The sequence below is a fragment of the Somniosus microcephalus genome, chromosome 18, assembly GCF_052327205.1.
Source record: "Somniosus microcephalus isolate GS21.2 chromosome 18, FLI_Smic_1.0, whole genome shotgun sequence".
Taxonomy (NCBI): domain Eukaryota; kingdom Metazoa; phylum Chordata; class Chondrichthyes; order Squaliformes; family Somniosidae; genus Somniosus; species Somniosus microcephalus.
The window spans coordinates 58,409,762-58,429,381 of record NC_141004.1 but is presented as its reverse complement, the minus strand read 5'-3'; the positions used below and the strand labels follow the sequence as shown (position 1 = coordinate 58,429,381).

General features: G+C 45.2%; 1 protein-coding gene across 2 annotated transcripts; it reads right to left on the bottom strand.

Annotated features, from left to right (window-relative positions):
* Positions 1 to 1,631: 1,631 nt before the first annotated feature.
* tspo (translocator protein) lies at positions 1,632 to 19,485 on the bottom strand. Of its 2 annotated transcripts, none has more exons than XM_086011534.1 (4): positions 19,375 to 19,485; positions 14,135 to 14,357; positions 12,856 to 12,994; positions 1,632 to 1,960 (listed from the first exon to the last, which is right to left on the bottom strand). In XM_086011534.1, the coding sequence occupies exons 2-4, from the start codon at positions 14,314 to 14,316 to the stop codon at positions 1,787 to 1,789; spliced, it is 495 nt and encodes a 164-aa protein (XP_085867660.1). In that variant the 5' UTR covers positions 14,317 to 14,357; positions 19,375 to 19,485; the 3' UTR covers positions 1,632 to 1,786. The 2 variants fall into 2 exon arrangements, with proteins under 2 accessions (XP_085867660.1, XP_085867659.1); XM_086011533.1 differs by lacking the exon at positions 19,375 to 19,485 and adding an exon at positions 18,714 to 19,368.
* Between the last annotated feature and the right edge of the window lie 135 nt (positions 19,486 to 19,620).

The following is a 19,620-nucleotide window of genomic DNA, read 5'->3' as shown; positions in this document are numbered from 1 at the left end:
TGTTTTCAGTTGGGTTATGCGTGCATGTTGGAGGTTTCTTTGTTACAGTGCCGAAAATGGGAGATCGCCCACACCATTCATGTTGGAATATGAGAAATGTGAGCAGTGAAATTAATAATCAATAAAAGTATTATAGATTGCAAACACTAGCCTAATGCTCTAAGTCTAATCAGCCTTGGCTTAGTGGTAGCACTCTTACCTCTGAGTGTGAAGATTGTGGATTCAAGTTCCACTCCAGAAATTTGAGCACAAAATGTAGGCTGACACTCCAATGCAGAACCGAGGGAGAGCTGCACTGTCAGAGGTGCTACTTTTCAGATGGGGCGTTAAACAGAGACCCCATCTGCCCTCTCAGGTGGATGTAAGAGATTCCATGGCACTATTTTGAAGAGGAGCAGGAGCGTTATATCCCAGTATCCTGGCCAAGGTTTATCCCTCAACCAACAGTACGAAGATTATCCGGTCATCATCGCATTGCTCATTGTGGGAGCTTGCTGTGTGCAAATTGGCTGCTGTATTTCCTACATTACAACAGTGATTACACTTCAAGAACATACTTCATTGGCTGTAAAGTGCTTTGGGATGTGGGTTGTGAAAGGCCCTATATAAATGCAAGTCCTTTTTCCCCCCCAAATCAGGTCAACCTGCAAGCACAAAATTCAGCTGCCCTGCCTGTTTATGCAAACCACGTTTTCATCTACTTTTGTTTTTAAATGAATGCAATGATCTTATCTCCAGTATAATAAACCTTTTTTTGACAGGCTTAAAAAAAACTAACATCTATTTATCTTACACCTGCACGCTGTAGCATTGTATTGTACCCCTATACACCACTCTCAACTGTCTCTTTATTTTTGTCATTAATTTATCCGTGAAGATGTCAGATGTTATTCAGCAATAATGTCAAGGAAGTAAAAGGAACATGTGTATTATATATAGGTAGCAGTGGAGTTGCAGACATGTATTGAGTGTGAATGTTCATGAATGGCTGTGACACACACTGGTTCAAATCCAACTTGGGGAGGAGTGCACTATACACCCATTGAGTCTGCATGAAGCCAGTGGATAGCAACACCAAAACCCAAGTTTATGCTAATGCATTCAACCTTACACACGAGAATTAATCTGGCGCAGTCTTTTGAACACATGGATTGTTTCACCTTCATAGTAAAGTCTTACAGTACAAAGGGAAGCAGTAGCTTTGTACTGGGTTGAAGGCCACGCTGCACTGATAAACATCAAATGAATAGTTAAAATACAACTAGAATATCTAAACCTTCACCCGACAAGGTCTGAGCTTAAGCTCTTCCCACATTGATTCAAGGCATCAGTATCATGTACGCCTCACCATGATCTTATGCCAACCTTGCTTGTTCAAACAATTATTGTATTCTTGTTGCAGTTTTGGGGGTGTTTCTGGTCAGATTGGTACAGGATGACAGTAAAAGGCATAAAAGATTATATAGGCAGATGGTAGAGGCAAAATCATTAGTGATGTTCAGTATGAGGTTGGATACTGCAATGAGAGAATTAGAGTATTAGAGGGACAAGCTTCAAATGGGCCAAGTGGCTTTTTCTGGTTGTTAGCCTTTCTGTTTCTTACACATACATTAACCCGGCAAAAACATTCATCTATTTCAAATCTGTATTAGGTTAATAAGCAGAACAAGTAAAAAAAACAAGTACAGCAAGTCATTTTTTTCCCCTCAAGCTGTCCTTTGTGGAGATGCCAGGCTGGGTTGAAAGGATGGCTAATGGTGGGTATTCCATCCATTGGAGCTCTTTCTTACTCCTCCTTCTTATCTGGGTTGTCCCTCCAGATACAATAGCTAAGAGATGAGGCAAGAGTCAGCCAAGCAAGGTATGGTGCCATAAGCAGCGTGGCCATCTTGTTGATAGGATACCAGGATATCATCGTGGCTACCACAGTGCCATATAGACAAAGAATATTGAGCAAGGCCTAAAAAACCAAAAGAGAAACAGTAAGATGGAGGACCCATCAAACAATTACAATTAAACACTTAGCTTATGAAACTCCGGTAAACATGATCACAATACACTAGGCTGGGCAAAGTCCAGCACACTCACCAGCAAGGCTTGGACCCTGAACACTAATGCTTACCAATATCCAGATTTGATACCAACATCTTCCAGTCCAATATCCTCCATTGTATTTGAGGACAGTGCATCCACCCCAACAACAGTTAAGGATCAAAGAAAACAAGATAATTTATCAAACCCTTGACCACTGATTCAGAACGTCAACACTGATGTAGCTGGGACAGAGATCTGACCTAACCCCTACTGAGCAAACCTGGGTCAAAAAAGAGAACAAATCCACCCCAGAAAGAGGGTGAATCCATACAACATTTGTAGGTGGAATATTAAAACTCTTGACAGAAACTGGCGCTAGTAGTCACCAGATCATGGGATGGGCTAACAGAAACCTGTGACTATGCATTTAGACAAAGCTCATCACCAGGCCTCTGGATAAGGTAACAAGGGGCAGCATATTGCCAGAGATCCACTAGCTTCAAATACATCCTCCAAAATCAGGGAAATTGGGAGATATTAGACCCTTGTGGCAAAGCTACCAAGAGACTCTTGCAGTAATGTATATAATTGCCTTTAACAGGGGCTTGTTACCTTTAAGTGTTTGCTCTGTATAAACAACGCGGGTTCGGTAAAATGGCGATCCAGTGCGATGATGTCATCACGCAGGTCACGTGACGTTCCCAACGGCGGGAAACGTGATGATGTCATGACGTCAGAGGGGAGAGGCGTTCCCCCTCAGTCCTCGTGGAACCTGTTGGTGTACAGACCTGTAGAGTTTCTCCTGCGTTTTTGTTTGTAACTTTTACTAGTGCATTAAACCACATTTGATTAACTGCTAGTTTCAGTCTCAGTACTTTCGTTAGGAGTTCAAGCACTTCTACATTCTGACCATTACAAAAGAAAATATATATTTTTTTTTAAATCACAAAACCAGAGCTGGGGCAGGATTTAGTTTCCATTCTCTGGTATACAAGTAAATTACGATGGGAAAAGACAAGAATGGAGCCGTGGTAATTGCACTGCTAACCAGCTATCTATAATCAGTTTACACGTCCAATTACATGAACCAATTGAGAGAACTTGGCTGGAATTTTGTCCAGGAAGGCGGGTTGGGGGCAGGGGGTCCTCCGAGACAGGCGGGAAACCTAGGAGGCCCCCCCCACTTTAACAGCAGGGCCTGATTTGCAGGATTCCAGTCCACAGCCAGCCAGATTGCCTCAGCTGCAGAGAGGGAGCAAGGGTTCGGTCCGGGGGTGGGGGTGGGGTCAGGGAATGGCTAGCATGTTCGGGGATCGGCAGGAGGTACGGGGATCGGGGCAGGTTCAGGGATCGGCGGGGCGGGGGGCGAGGTGGTGGGAGAGAGGATCAAGGCCGGCTACCGGAGGATTGTGGCCAACCTCAACATCATCAGTAGGGTGGGGACACCTCATGGTGAGGATCGGAGGCCTTGTGCGGGTGTCCCTGCCTCAGTTTAACTACCAGGTTTCACAAATTGAGAGAAACCCATCCACGTGCAGCAAAATTCAAAATGGAGGTTAAAAAAGAGGCTTCCAGCCTCATTACAATATTTAAATTGCCGTACCACCCCCTGGGAGTGGATTGGTCCCACGCTCCAAACCAAAAAGGGAAAATTCCAGCCCTTGGCTTTGATCAGCCACCATTTAGACCAAGTTATCAGCCAAAGACTTAACTGCCATATGGCCAACAAGAACTGGATCGGCACTTGAGGGAAAGAAACTTGCAGGGCTACGGGGATAGAGCAGGGGAATGGAACTGACTGGATTGCTCTACAGAGAGCCGGCATCGACTCGATGGGCCGAATGGCCTCCTTCTGTGCCGTTATGACGCTATAACTGTTCCTGCTCTGCCTGCCAGCAATTTATCTCATTGGGTTCTAGAAGCAGCAAAAATGGCCCTGGGAACTCAGTTCCAGCCAATCAAAGCCCACATTTTCAAGATATGGGCCCCCAGCTCATGGATGTAAGGTATGTCAGTAGAGAAAGGTTAAGCATGGAATATTAATTGTTAAAATGAAATAATGTAAAACAGAGTGGATGAGGGAATAGAAAAGCAAGTGGGAAGACAGGCAAGTATGGTTTTAAAAACCTCTAAAATTGACATTTCATAAAATGGCATCTGGATGATAATAAAGTCAAGTGGTTCAGCATAAAGACTTGACCCTCTCTGGGGACAGTTGTTATCTCGTAGCTGCTCTCAGTAGTAGCATTATATTAGAGTGATGCCAAGTACCATGACATTTTTACTGGAAACTTTAGTGCACTCACAACTTGACCCATCTGCTGCTGTTATGCTTCAGAATTTTTATGGCCATTTTTCCACAGGAAAGATTTGGAAAAACTATTTACTTTTAAAGTGTATTCACACAAGTTTCTTTTTGAATTGAGCGACAGGTGGTTAAGATATGAATGAACTAAGCTTTAATGTTGTTTCCCCATTGACTCTAAATAGTAAGCAATTCGTTAGCAATCAATTAACACTACACCACCGTTGTGTTGGGAAGTGTCTGGCCCTTTCAGCTCTGAACACGGGAGTGACCGTCTTCCAGACAATATCACCAGATTGATTCCTGGGATTGGGGGGGGGGGACATGGAAATTGTCCCATGAGGAGAGATTGAGTAGATTAGGCCTATATTCTCCAGAGTTTAGAAGAATGGAAGAATGAGAGTGAAACATACAAAATTCTTACAGGGCTTGGCTTGACAGGGTAGATGCAGAGAGGATGTTTCCCCTGGCTGGGGAGTCTAGAACCAGGGGTCACAGTCTCAGAATAAGGGGTCAGCCATTTAGGGCTGAGCTGAGGAGAAATTTCTTCACTCAGAGTGGTGAATCTTGGGAATTCTCTGCCCCAGAGGGCTGTAGAGGCTCAGTCGTTGAGTATATTCAAGACAGAGATCAATAGATTTTTGGATATTAAGGGAATGAAGGGATATGGGGATAGTGCAGGAAGGTGGAGGTTACTGAATGGCGGAGCAGGCTCGAGGGGCAGAATGGCTGACTCCTGCTTCAATTTCAAAAGTTCTTACAAAAGCAAAATACTGCAGATGCTGGAAATCTGAAATGAAAACAGAAAATGCTGGAAATACTCAGCAAGTCAGGCAGCATCGGTGGAGAGAGACACAGAGTTAAAGTTTCAGGTCGATGACCTTTCATCAGAACCGTTATGTTCTTATGCAAGATCCTAAATTTGTAACAGCTGATTTTTAACTGTTGTGTATTTGAATCCTACAACTCGTTTAGGAAGATTGCAGGTCAAACGTCACTCCAGCCTGACATTCTGATGCAGTACTTGTTGCGTCTGTGTATAAGACACAGACTGCAGAAGAAACGGTACAACAGGTGTTTACTCAACGTGGCTCACAGTGGAACTGCCTGTACAGATTACTACTCAGTGCTATATACAGGTGTGGTCACTGCTGGTACTACAGTATACATGAGCTGTAAAAAGTAGTTCCCCCCTTAAAAAGGTATATACATTACAATTCCTCCCCTTTTAGATTAACAGTACCTGTTCTGGACCGATGGACATTTTTACATGCAATAGCACCCTCTGGTGGCGGTTATTGTGTTAACAGTTTGTAAGCTGGAAAGGTCATTTGTTCCTTTCTTCCTGTGAGTGGTCATTTGACCTTCTTACCTTTCTTCCTGTTGACCCCAGGAAGCAGTTTTGCCAGGAAGAACCTGACTTGAGTAATGGAGAATTTGCTATGAGAGGTTCCACTTACAATCTAATGTAATCTGACTTCATATGTTAGGCCAAACGCAATATCTGTGAGTATCTTTAGTTCTTAGCATAATAGCAATGTTGTCAGAGTAATATTTTGATAATACTATGTTTATAAAAGGTTAATATTTAATAGTTACAGAAGTTAGTTCAAATGTTAGTTAGTTATACAATTAGTCTATTCTACTGTTGTAAATATGTTTGTATCTTGTGTAATATCGAATGTGTAGTACTCAGTTTATGTACAAAACATACTTTGTCTTTGTTTACAGTTTCACAAATTTGTTCAAGTAAAAGCTTCAAAACAGCAAACGGCTTCAGGGAAGAATTATTTTGAATGAGTGTTTAACTTGCTGGATAGCTAGATAGGAGCACGTCTAGCGCGGCCAGTACAGTACCATAACACTCATTTAACAATTAAATATCAAACTAATTACAATTAACACTTAACATGCAACATTAGCTGAAAATAGTCTATTTATATATTCAGTCTTTGGGGAGGCTTCCTGGTCCTTTCTGGATAGCGCCTTTCCCGAGTGTCTTGCTCTTGGTGCGGAGGCGATTCTGGCCCCCTGTCGTCGGTTGGTTCATCAGCTTCCGATGCTACTGTTTCTGGGGTAGATGCGACCTGTACGTCGGGTTCATCACCAGGTACGTATGGGCGAGGCATGGGGTTGACTTGTTCCTGTGACTCTAGGATCTGGTCAGCATGGCGTCTCACGATGCTCTCCCCAACGTCCACTGTGTACATTAGTGGGCCCTGCCGTGTGCATATCGTTCCTGGCTGCCATTTTTCTCTTCGGTAGTCGCGGGCCAAGACTGGTTGCCCTACATTGAAGCTCCTTGTTGGCTTCTCATGGATGTGCTGGAATTGTTTACTCTCAACATCTCTTCGTACGTTTGGTCTGAGCAAATCCAGGCGAGATCTTAACCTTCGGTTAAAGAACATCATGGCTGGGGCCTGGTTGGTGACTGCATGTGTCGCATTCCGGTAGGCGAACAGGAAATTGTCCACCTTGTGCTGCAGTGGAATGTTGTCATTGTACATAGCCTTTTTTGCCTTCTTAAAGGTTTGTACGAACCTCTCAGCCAATCCATTTTTGGCTGGATGATACGGGGCGGATGTGTAATGCCTTACCCCATTCTTTTTCAAGAACCTCCAGAACTCTTCGGACACAAACTGTGGTCCGTTGTCGGAGGAAGCCATTCCTGGCAAAAATGGTCCGTAGGACTGCAATAGTTTTCTCTGTGGTGGTGGTGGACATTTTGATGACCTCAGGCCATTTCGAGTGCGCATCCACGGCTATTAAAAACATTGAGTCCATGAATGGACCAGCAAAATCAATATGCACCCGTTGCCATGGAGATGAGGGCCACTCCCATGGGTGTAGAGGGGCCTGTGGTGGTGCATTTTGGACTCTCTGGCATCCTGAGCAGCTCTTGGTCAGGTCCTCGATTTGTTTATCGATTCCCAGCCACCACACAAGCCCTGGCTAGGCTTTTCATTTTTACCCCTCCCAGATGACCCTCACGAAGCTCATTGAGCACTCTATCCCTTAACTTAGGTGGAATTACCACTCGGGATCCACACATCAAGGTCCCCCGGCACACTGATAGCTGTTCTCTCCTTGTCGAGAATGCTGGCAACAGTGAGTCGCCATGTGCTGGCCATCCCTTCACCGTCAAATCATATACCCGAGACAGTGTCGGGTCATTTCGGGTTTCCTTTTCGATACAAGCGTTAGTTACCGGTAGCTATTCAACTATAGTCGAATGGAACATTGACAGGATCCACTGCTGGTGCTTCCTCCGCAGCAGGCAGTGGCAGGCGTGATAGCCCATCAGCATTTCCATGCTGTTTCGTGCCCTTATATTCAATCTCATAGTGGTGCGCCCCTAGAAAAAGTGACCATCTTTGTAGTCGTTGCGCAGTCATCACCGGAACGCCCTTCTTCGGATTAAAAATGGAGACAAGAGGCTGGTGATCAGTCAGCAAGGTGAATTTCTGCCCGTGTAGATAGTGATTGAACTTTTTCACTCCCCACACTAGGCTGAGGGCCTCCCTGTCAATCTGGGCGTAGTTACGCTCGGCTGAGGTTAGTGAGCGTGACGCAAAGGGTATTGGCCTCTCTGAGCCGTCCGAGAATTTGTGCGACAACACTGCTCCAATGCCGTAGGGTGACGCATCACATGCCAACCGAATTGGTAATGCCGGGTTGTAATGGGCCAATACCTCTTTTGATGTGATTAGTGTTTTACTCTTCTGGAAAGCTCGTCTACATTCGTCACTCCACTTCCATGGCACCCCAGTTTGCAGTAGGGTGTTCAGTGGGTGTAGTATTGTAGACAAATTTGGCAAGAACTTATGGTAGTAGTTTACCAGCCCGAGGAACGACCTGTGTGACACATTTTCCGGTGCTGGAGCCTTGACTATTGCCTCAATCTTCTCTGGGGACTTATGTAACCCTCTATCGATAACGTGGCCACAATACGAGATCAGTTTTCTAAAAAACTCGCATTTGGGGCGGTTAGCTCGGCGCCCATATTCCTGCAATCTAGTGAGCACCTGCTGCAGGTTGGCAAGGTGATCACTTGTCATTTTCGCCCGTGACCAGGATGTCGTCCAAATAACACTGGGTCCCTGGGATCCCTTGCAGGACTTGTTCCATTGCCCTCTGCCAAATAGCCGGAGCTGATGCTACCCCGAATACCAGCCGGTTGTATTGGTAGAGACCTTTATGGGTGTTGATTGTGAGGTATTTTTTTGATGCTTCTTCTACCTCCATTTGCAGATACGCCTGGGCCAGATCAATCTTAGTGAAGCGTTTCCCTCCAGATAGCGAGGCGAAAATATCTTCAATCCGCGGAAGTGGATATTGTACGGTGTGAAGGACCGGGTTCACTGTTACCTTAAAGTCCCCACAGATGCGAACCTTCCTTGGATCCCCAGGCGTGCTGCTCAACGACTTTTTCATCACAGGGACGATGGGTGTAGCCCACTCGCTCCAGTCTACCTTGGACAGTACACCTGAACGTTCCAGACACTCCAGCTCTGCTTCGACGGCTGGGCGGATCGCATAAAGTACCGGTCTGGCCTTAAAAAATTTTGGCCTTGCGTTTTCTTCAATTTTAATCGTCGCTGTCATGCCTTTTAGTGTTCCGAGTCCTTGCTGGAACACTTCTGTTGCGTCAGTTAGGATCTTTGACAGTCGCACAGGTGTGACGTCGTCATCCTTTTTGTCAGCCACAGTCAGTGCCTGTATGGAATGCCAATCCAGTTGTATTTTCCGGATCCATTCACGTCCCAGTAATGGTGGTCCTCCATCTTGCAATACATACAGGTCTAGTTTTGGTGTTTCCTTACCGTTATATAGAACGGTCACCCTTATTTTTCCTTTGGGGTAGACTTTTTGCCCTGTGTACGTCTTCAAAATAATTTTTGTGTCTCTCAAGGGTATGTGTGAGAATAGCCGCTCGTAGTCCCCTCAGTTTATGACTGTTACGGCTGATCCTGTGTCCAATTCCATCTTTACCTGGACTCCTGCTATCTTGAGAGTGACCCAAATGGTTCGGTGATCCTCCGTTGTGATCACATTATATAGTTTCAGACAACTCAGTTCTCTGCTTTCGGAGTCGTTATCACTCTTTTGTTCGTCTGAACTATTCTCCGTCATCTTATGTACCTTCTTGTACTTTTCTTTGGTAGGTTTCTTATTGCTGGTTTTCTTTCCCGACCTGCAGACTCGTGCTATGTGTCCTACTTTTCCACACTGTCTGCACACTTTGTCTTTGAACCAGCAATCATTCTGGTCATGTGTTGTTCTGCCGCAGCGATAGCACTTCTCTGTTCCATATGACATTTCATTTGTGCCATATTCTTGTGGTCTCTGTTGTATCTCTGCAGCGCCCCGTGCTGCTGCTTCATATGATACCGCAATGCTGAAAGCCTTTTCCAGCGTAAGGTCCTTTTCAGATAAAAGCCGTTTCTGGGTTCCTTCACTTTCAAGCCCACACACAAACTTGTCCCTTAAGGTATCTGCCAGTCCCGCTCCAAACTGGCAGTGTTTCGATAGTTTGCGCAGTTCTGTTAAATAATCAGCATTGCTTTCATCCTTATGCTGGTTCTGTTTGTGAAACTTGAATCTTTCTGCTATCAGCAGCGGTGTGGGGTTTAAATGTTCCTGTAGTATCGTTACTATGTCTTCAAAACTCTTTTCCATTGGCTTCGTTGGGGTTACTAGATTTCGTAATAAACCATACGTCTTTGCACCCATTAAATTTAATACCGACGCTTTCTTGTCATCTGACACCTCATTTGCCTTGCAGTGTACCTCTATTCGTTCGACATATGTAATCCAATCTTCGACTTCATTGTCAAATGCGGTGATACTGCCACTCTTCGGCATTTTGGGTGTGGTTTAAAATGGCGTCTCCCAATGGCTTAAAATGGCATCTCCTGCACTTTCCTTCCTCCCCCGCTGCTGCCAACGCCGCTCCCGGCGGCTCTCGTGGCAATGGCAGCACCCTGTAGGTTTCGCGCGCTTCTCCTGCGCTGCTGCCAACGCCGCTCTCGGCGGTCCTCGTGGCAATGGCGGCGCCTCGCGGGTTTCTGCGCGTCTCTCTCTCCCTCTCTCTTCGACGCAGCTCGGCCCCTGAACACCGGCTGCGCCCTGTGCACTCTGCCCTCTCTCTCTCTCTCTCTCTCTCTCTCTCTCCCCCGTCGATGCTGCTCGGCCTTTTGCTGTGCCGCTCGGTCGGGCTCTAGCCCGCCGCTGTCCGGGAAGGGTCTGCGCACTACCTGTTGCCAGCCCGTTTCGCTGGACCACCTCGACTGGAAAGCCAAGCCTGGCTCTCGACAGCCTCCCCCGCAATTCTTGAGTCTCTGCTGGATGACTGGGCGTTGCCCGTGGTCGAAGCCCGAGTCTCTGGCCTTGACTTCCAATCCACTGATCTCCAGGAACGAATCCCCGGGAGGTGATGCAGAGTTGCAGGTAGGTTCGAACTTGCCTTGTCGCCAATGTTGTGTCTGTGTATAATAAGACACAGACTGCAGGAGAAACGGTACAACAGGTGTTTACTCAACGTGGCTCACAGTGGAACTGCCTGTACAGATTACTACTCAGTGCTATATACAGGTGTGGTCACTACTGGTACTACAGTATACATGAGCTGTAAAAAGTAGTTCCCCCCCTTAACTGTATATACATTACAGTACTGAGACAGTGCTTCATTATCACAGGCGTGTCCTGTTCTTATGGTTCCCATGGCACTATTGAAGAGAAGGGAATTCTCCCACTGTCTTGGCCAATATTCCTCCTTCAGCTTACAGCATCAAAAGTAGGTAAACTAGTCAATCATTTCCCTGTTATTTTGCTGTGTGCAAAAAGGTTTGCCTTGTTAGCTTACATAATGCACTGAACTTCAGTGTAATTAATTCTACGTGAAGCATTTTGACATGTTTCTGAGAGACGTGATAAGGGCACTATATAAGTGGAAGTTATGTTACAGCTGTACAGAGCTCGGGTTAGACCCCATCTGGAGCACTGCATTCAGTTCTGGACACCGCACCTCGGGAAAGATATATTGGCCTTGGAGGGGATGCAGTGCAGATTCACCAGAATGATACAGGAGCTAAAAGGGTTAAATTAGGAGGCCAGGTTGCACAGACTAGGCTTGCATTCCCTTGAATATAGAAGATTAAGGGGTGATCTAACTGAGGTGTTTAAGATGATCGAAGGATTTGATAGGGTAGGAAGGGAGAAAATATTTCCTTGGGGAGTCCAGAACAAGGGGACATAACCTTAAAGTTAGAAATAACAACTGAAAATGCTGGAAACACTCAGCAGGCCAGGCAGCATCCGTGGAGAGAGAAACAAAGTGAATGTTTCAAGTCGGGTCTCTGACCTGAAACGTTAACTCTGTTTCTCTCTCCACAGATGCTGCCTGGCCTGTTGAGTGTTTCCAGCATTTTCAGTTGTTATTTCAGATTTCCAGCATCCGCAGTAATTTGCTATTGTATTACCTTAAAGTTAGAGCCAGGCCGTTCGGGGCGAGGTCAGAAAGCAGTTCTTTGCACAAAGGGGAGTGGAAATCTGGAACTCTCTCTGTAAAGTCTGTGGGTTGTTTAGTTAATTAATACACAGACTCCAAGAGTAACTTAAAACAGGACTTTACTATTCGAAGGTCAGGGCGAATCTGCTCAATACTTCCTGACACAGCACTTATATACCGGTGTGGTCACCGTCGGTATTACAGTATACAGAAGCCAACAAAGTAGTGCAACACCTAAAGTAGTTCTCTTAAAGGTGGACGGTTACATACAATAGTTCTCCTAAAGGTAGACGGGTACATACACTACACTCTCCCCAAAAAAGCTGTTGAGACTAGGGGTCAATTGAAAATTTCAAACTGAAGACTGCTAGATTTTTGCTAGGCAAGGGTATTGTGGGTTAGGAAACCAAGGCAGGAAGATGGAGATAAGATGTACATCAGCCATGATCTAATTGAACGGCAGAACAAGCTCGAGGGGCTGAATGGCCTCCTCCTATTCCCATGTTCCTAATTTAATACTCTGTTTCATACATATATAATTACCTGGATGCGAAACAAATCACTTCTCAGAAATAGCCAGAGAGTGAGCCACTTTGGTTCATTCTGACCTAACTTCATTACACACTAACTGCGTGTCGAGAGCCATAATTCCAATGCCTCTCTCCCCATAATCCCACTGTTTCTGTCCATTTTTAATGATTCCCAACCCAATCACACCCTTTCACCCAGCTCCAGGGACCTGCCAAAGCAAAATGGGTTCCCAGAGACACAAAGAGCAGCATATCTGCTGAGAGCCATAGCTGATGGGCCACAAGTGACCTTGGGGTCACCTTACAACACCTTTGGACTAGGAGCTGTCGCAGTGACAACAGAATGGGAACAGGTTGCTTGTCAGAGGATAATGTGTAGCATAGGAGACTGAAAAATAAAGGGAAGAATACATTTACAAGAAAATTCAAAACAGAAAGATTAATGGCAATAATCTAAAGGCAGCACTAATACTTACCAGTTTTAATCTGTGCGCCCCAAAGAATATTGGAGTCCAGGTCCAATTCAAAGTCAACTGAGCCCCAAACAGGCCAAGTGGGACAAGTGCTTCGCGTGTGAAACCTCCTCGGTCTCTCCACACCAGATAGGAGGCATAACTGTGAAAACACAAGCAACATTTTATCAGCATAATTCAGAACACTTCAGTGAGAAAGACGTGTATTTCAGGGATCAATGCGCTGATTAACTCATCCATCAAAGGACCTGCACCTGCAACCAGGATTCTATTTAAAACTATTAGCATACTGAGAAGAGTAAGTTAAGCAATCATGCTTTCCTAACATGGCTCCTTGCTTGGAGCATGGGAGTGCTGAATGTATCCTGTACAGTGATGTTTGCTTTCATTGTACCATATTGACTTGCATACAGGCTGCAATTTTTTTTAAATTTTTTTTTATTTTTTTTTTTAAAAGCATCAGTTTGAGTTAGTGTTTGTGGCTTATATGAGAGTTAATAATAACTCCTCCTTCCCCCTCCCAGGTGGAAAGGGTGTAGGTCCATGATCCTCAACTGACATTTGTCTTGAGCACAATCCCACACAAACTCCTCTCCTCACACATCCCCCCGAGTCATGACCCCAGCGCATCTCATCGCTCTCTTCTGCCTCATTCGAACATGCTCTCTGCCCCATTCTGATCTCACGTGGCCTGCTCCCCACCATGTTCTCGTTTGTTCTCCTTTCTCTCTCCCCTCCCACCCCGCAAGTCCAGATTTTGGATCATCCAATATTCACAATTATGAGAGTTACACGTTCGGTGCTCCAACCATAGCTGTGTTACCTGATATTACATAAACACACAATGATATATCTTACAAGGCTGGAAACAATGTAATATTCTGAATTAATGTTTGCCACATTTCAAACACAAGTGTTCTGTTAGGGGAAATGGTTTGTGTTTTGAATAGGAAATTATTGAATAATGTAAATGGGACTCCAGCATCAGCTACAGTAAATTTGAAGCACATCACATATGTCCCATTAACATCATCTGCCTTACCGCATGCTCTTTGTCACCAGGCACTGTACTGGTAAGATTAGAGCTGGACAGTGCCAGTTTACCAACGTTACACCACAGATTGGTAGGACACAGGCTCATGCTCCTGTGCCAAGAGTACATGTCGCTGAAACCACATGGACATTCCAAAGTAGAGTCCCAATAAATCCTTACATCAGTGTTGTGTAGAATATTTCACATTGCCTTCCTCATTATAATGGATTTCAACAGAACCGTACTCACCCCATTCCAGTGTACAAAGTGATCCTTGCTACAGGGAACATCTTATTGGGTGGCCGCCATGATGGTTTCTTCAGGTTCTCGTACCATGTAGGCACTTGTGTCCTTGTGAAGTACCAGCCGAAGAATCCTCCAACATGGGGCAAAGTGGCAAATCCAGCAATCTGAACCCACACAGGTGCCATGTTCTCCAAAATTACCAAAAGCAACAAATGTTCCTGGTTTCCTAAGAAAAGGCAATAAATATAAAAGTACATTTGAGTGCTGCCTTTCACTGCACTTCTCAACATAATTACTGGATTCTACTAACACACCTAAGTTTTACTAATTCAAGGGAACCTGCAAATGAAAATGGCTGATGTGCCCAATACACTGAAGAACTGATGTGCTCGTCATGAAGCTATGTTCAACATTTAAATACCTGGCCTCAGCTGTGCATTCTGCCAGAGGTTTGAATGGAACAGTTTATTTAAAAGTAACATTTTGCACTCTGCACCTATTACACAACAGAAAACATCTAACAGGCCATGGGTACAACCTGGTCTGAGCCACGCAATAAGTCAGGTGTAAGACATGGTCCCCTCGTACCTTGCTCCTGAGAATAATCAAAACTAAGAAAGATCTTGCATTTATACAGCACCTTTCTCATCCGCAGGACATCGCAAAGAACATTGTTGTCACTGTTGTAATGTCGGGAAACAAGACAGCCAAGCTGCACACAGCAAGTTCCCTCAAACAGTAGGAGATAGTGATCAGATAATCTTGTTCTAGTGATGTTGGTTTAGGGATAAATATTGGCCAGGACACCAGGAGAATTCCCCCGCTCTTCTTCAAATAGTGCCATGAGATCTTTTACATCTACCTGAGGGCAGAAGGGGCCTGGGATTAATAGCTCACCTGAAAGACGGCACCTCCAATAATACATAGAAACATAGAAGATAGGAGCAGGAGTAGGCCATTCGGCCCTTCGAGCCTGCTCCGCCATTCAATGAGATCATGGCTGATCATCCAAATTCAGTACCCTGTCCCTGCTTTCTCCCCATATCCCTTGATCCCTTTAGCCTTAAGAAATATATCTAACTCCTTCTTGAATATATTTAATGAACTGGCCTCTACTGCCCTCTGTGGCAGAGAATTCCACAGGTTCACCACTCTCTGGGTGAAGAAATTCCTCCTCATTTCAGTCCTAAATGGCTTACCCCTTATCCTTAGACTATGACCCCTGGTTCTGGACTCCCCGGCCATCAGAAACATCCTTCCTGCATCTAGTCTGTCCAGGCCTGACAGAATTTTATAGGTTTCGATGAGATCCCCTCTCAATCTTCTAAACTCCAGTGAGTATAAGCCCAATCGACACAATCTCTCCTCATACGTCATTCCTGCCATCCCAGGTATCAGCCTGCTGAATCTTCACTGCACTCCTACCATGGCAAGAACATCCTTCCTCAGGTAAGGCGACCAAAACTGCACACAATACTCAAGGTGCGGTCTCACCAAGGCCCTGTACAACTGTAGCAAGACATCCTTGTTCCTGTACTCGAACCCTCTTGCTACGAAGGCCAACATACCATTTACCTTCTTAACCACCTGCTGCACCTGCATGCTTACCGTCAGCGACTGGTGCACAAGAACACCCAGGTCTCTTTGCACTTCCCCTTCTCCCAATCTATTGCCATTCAAATAATGATCTGCCTTCCTGTTTTTGCCACCAAAGTGGATAACCTCACATTTATCCACATTATAGTGTATTTGCCATGTTTCTGCCCAATCACCCAACCTGTCCAAATCGTACTGGAGTTTCACAACATCCTCCTCACAGCTTACCCTCCCACCCAGCTTTGTGTCGTCTGCAAATTTGGAGATATTACATCCAATTTCCTCGTCCAGGTCATTAATATATATTGTGAACAGCTGGGGTCCTAGGACCGATCCTTGCGGTACCCCACTAGTCACTGCCTGCCACTCGGAAAATGACCCGTTTATTCCAACTCTTTGCTTTCTGTCCGCCAACCAGTTTTCTATCCAAGTCAATACCTTGCCCCCAATCCCATGTGCCTTAATTTTGCACGCTAATCTCTTATGCGGGACCTTATCGAAAGCCTTCTGAAAGTCCAAATACACCACATCCACTGGTTCTCCCTTATCTATTTTACCAGTTACATCCTCAAAAAATTCCAGTAGATTAGTCAAGCATGATTTACCTTTTGTAAATCCACGTTGACTTTGTCCAATCCTGTCACTGCTTTCCAAGTGCTCTGCTGTTACATCTTTTATAATGGACTCTAGCATTTTCCCCACTACCGATGTCAGGCTTACCGGTCTATAATTCCCCGCTTTTTCTCTACCACCTTTTTTGAATAGTGGGGTAACATTAGCTACCCTCCAATCCATGGGTACTGTTCCAGAGTCTATCGAGTTCTGGAAGATGACCAGCAATGCATCTACTATTTCTAGGGCCACTTCCTTAAGTACCCTGGGATGTAGATTATCAGGCCCTGGGGATTTATCGGCCTTCAGTCCCATCAATTTTCCTAACACCATTTCCCTACAAATACTGATTTCTTTCAGTTCCACCCTTTCATCAGACCCTATGTTCCCCGGCATCTCTGGGAGGTTATTTATGTCCTCCTTTGTGAAGACAGAACCAAAGTATGTATTTAGTTGGTCTGCCATTTCCTTGTTCCCCATTATAAATTCCCCTGATTCTGACTGCAAGGGACCTACGCTTGACTTCACCAATCTTTTTCTCTTCACATATCTATAAAAGCTTTTACAGTCAGTTTTTATGTTCCCTGCAAGCTTACTCTCATATTCTATTTTCCATTTCTTAATTAATCCCTTTGTCCTCCTTTGTTGACTCCTAAACTGCTCCCAATCCTCAGGATTATTGCTTTTTCTGGCCAATTTATATGTCCTCTCTTTGGATCTTATGCTAGCCCCAATTGCCCTTGTTAGCCACGGTTGAGTCACTTTTTTTGTTTTATTTTTATGCCAAACTGGGATGAACAATTTCTGTAGCTCATCCATTCGGTCTTTGAATGTTTGCCATTGCCTATCCACCGTCAACCCTTTGAGTGACATTCCCCAATCAATCCTACCCAACTCGCTCCTCAGACCATTGTAGTTTCCTTTATTTAAATTGAGGACCCTAGTCTCTGAGTCAACTACTTCATTCTCCATCTTAATGAAGAATTCGATCATATTATGATCACTCTGACCCAATGGACCTCGTACAACAAGATTGCTAATTAATCCTTTCTCATTACATAATACCCAGTCTAAGATGGCCTGATCTCTGGTTGGTTCCTCGACATATTGGTCCAGGAAACCATCCCGTAAACACTCCAGGAATTCCTCCTCCACAATATTGTTACTAATCTGGTTGGCCCAATCTATATGTAGATTAAAGTCACCCATGATGACTGCTGTGCCCTTATTGCACGCTTCTTTAATTTCCCTTTTAATGCCATCCCCAACCTCCACCTTACTGTTTGGAGGTCTATATACCATTCCCACTAACGTTTTTTTCCCCCTTAGTATTCCTCAGTTCTACCCATACAGATTCCACATCATCAGAGCTAATATCTTTCATTACAATTGTGTTAATCCCTTCTTTAACCAGTAATGCTACCCCACCTCCCTTTCCTTTTTGCCTATCTTTCCTGAATATCGAATACCCCTGAATGTTGAGTTCCCAGTCTTGGCCATCCTTGAGCCACGTTTCCATAATCCCAACCAAATCATATTTGTTTACCTCTATTTGCGCAGCCAATTCATCCACCTTATTACAAATGCTCCTCGCATTAAGACACAAAGCCTTCAGGCTTGTTTTTTTAATGCTCTTAGACCTACAGCATGCCCTCAGTATTGCACTGAAGTGTCAGCCTAGATTATGTACTCAAGTCTCTGGAGTGGGACTTGAACCCATGACCTTATGACTCACAGGAAAGAGTGCTATCACTGAACTAAGTTTGAAAACTAATGTGGACTAATTAAACAAACCCCTTTACATATTAACGTGTTCATGTTAGCTGTAGACCTGGTAAGCAGCTGGAAGGCGCTTCCACACATTAGTCCTATCCCCCATCCCACAGTGAGTTAGTTTCCAACTTTGGGTTTAATTTGCTCTGGTAGTACACTAATTAACAGTAAAATTCCTTTGTGCGTTATTATAATCCAGTTGTTAGCTAATTTATTTTAAATGAGACAATGACTATTAAAATAGAACACAAAAATGTTATGTAAACATGTTAGCCCATGTGCTACCAGAAGAAATCTAACCCCTTAGAGAACTCATAGATCAAACTTACAAAGGGTTGAAATCGCACTGCACATCAGCAATGAGTTAAAATAGTGGACAGCAGATTTTATACAAACACATTATCATAGCCTATGAATGAGGCATAGGAACAGGAAGAGACCATTCAGCCCTTCCAGCATACTCCACCATTCAATTAGACCATGGCTGATCTGTACATCAATTCCATTTACCTACCTTAGCTCCATATCCCTTGATACAATTTCCTAACAAAAATCTATTGATCTCAGCCTTGAATATTTATTTAGTTACTCTTCAACTCACCCTATCAGAATAACCTTCTATTCCTCCTCTACCGGCTTGTTATTCAGGGTTGCACAAGTCTGATGTGCGGTGGACTTTCCTCGGACAATATCCATGAGAATTCCTCACTCAATCCGGTCGGTGCAAGTTTAGCCTCAACTCCCTGTCCGTTTATACAGAGCGGACTTTTACCAGCGGTGACCTTGATGAGTGGCCCGTTACAGCACGGAATGTGAGCGGCCAGGGTTATCACTGCTCTGAAGCAGACACTCCAACAGTGGGGTAACTGCAGGGGCGCCCGCGCCCTCTCTCCCCTCCACACACACAATCCGCAATCTACTAAGTGGATATTGCACTGTTATTTTCACTCACATGAGCTAAAGTTAACGTTTAGACTATGGTCTGGAGAGGAGAGCGAGCAGCCTGAGCTGGAGAGCTGTGAACCTTGGACTCTTAACTCTCTCTGTTTGGAAACCCGGGATTTACGGAGATGGAAATCTCAGCAAGCATGCGGCTGGGGGTGACAGAGGGGCTCAGCCCCCGGTATTTGGGGGAGTTTGAGGAGAGGGGGACCCCTCTCTGTATAGCCCAGACTGGAGGCACTCCCCCGGGCTCAGAGCCTCCCAGCCAGAGTCCCGGAGCTGCCCAGTACCGGGACCCCGGCTCAGCGACACACACTGACCTCAAAGTCATTCACCGATTCTGGCCCCAGCTCGGTGCCTGGCGCTGCTCACTCCGCAATTTTAACTCTAGGCTGACGTCTGCCCAGCAGTCTGTAGGGGTGGGGGGGAGAGGAGGAGGGGGGAGAGGAGGGGAGAGAGGAGGAGGGAGAGGAGGAGAGGGGGGAGAGGAGGAGAGGGGGGAGGAGGAGAGGGGGGAGGGAGGGAGGGGGAAGGAGGGAGGGAGAGGGAGGGGGGAGAGGAGGGGA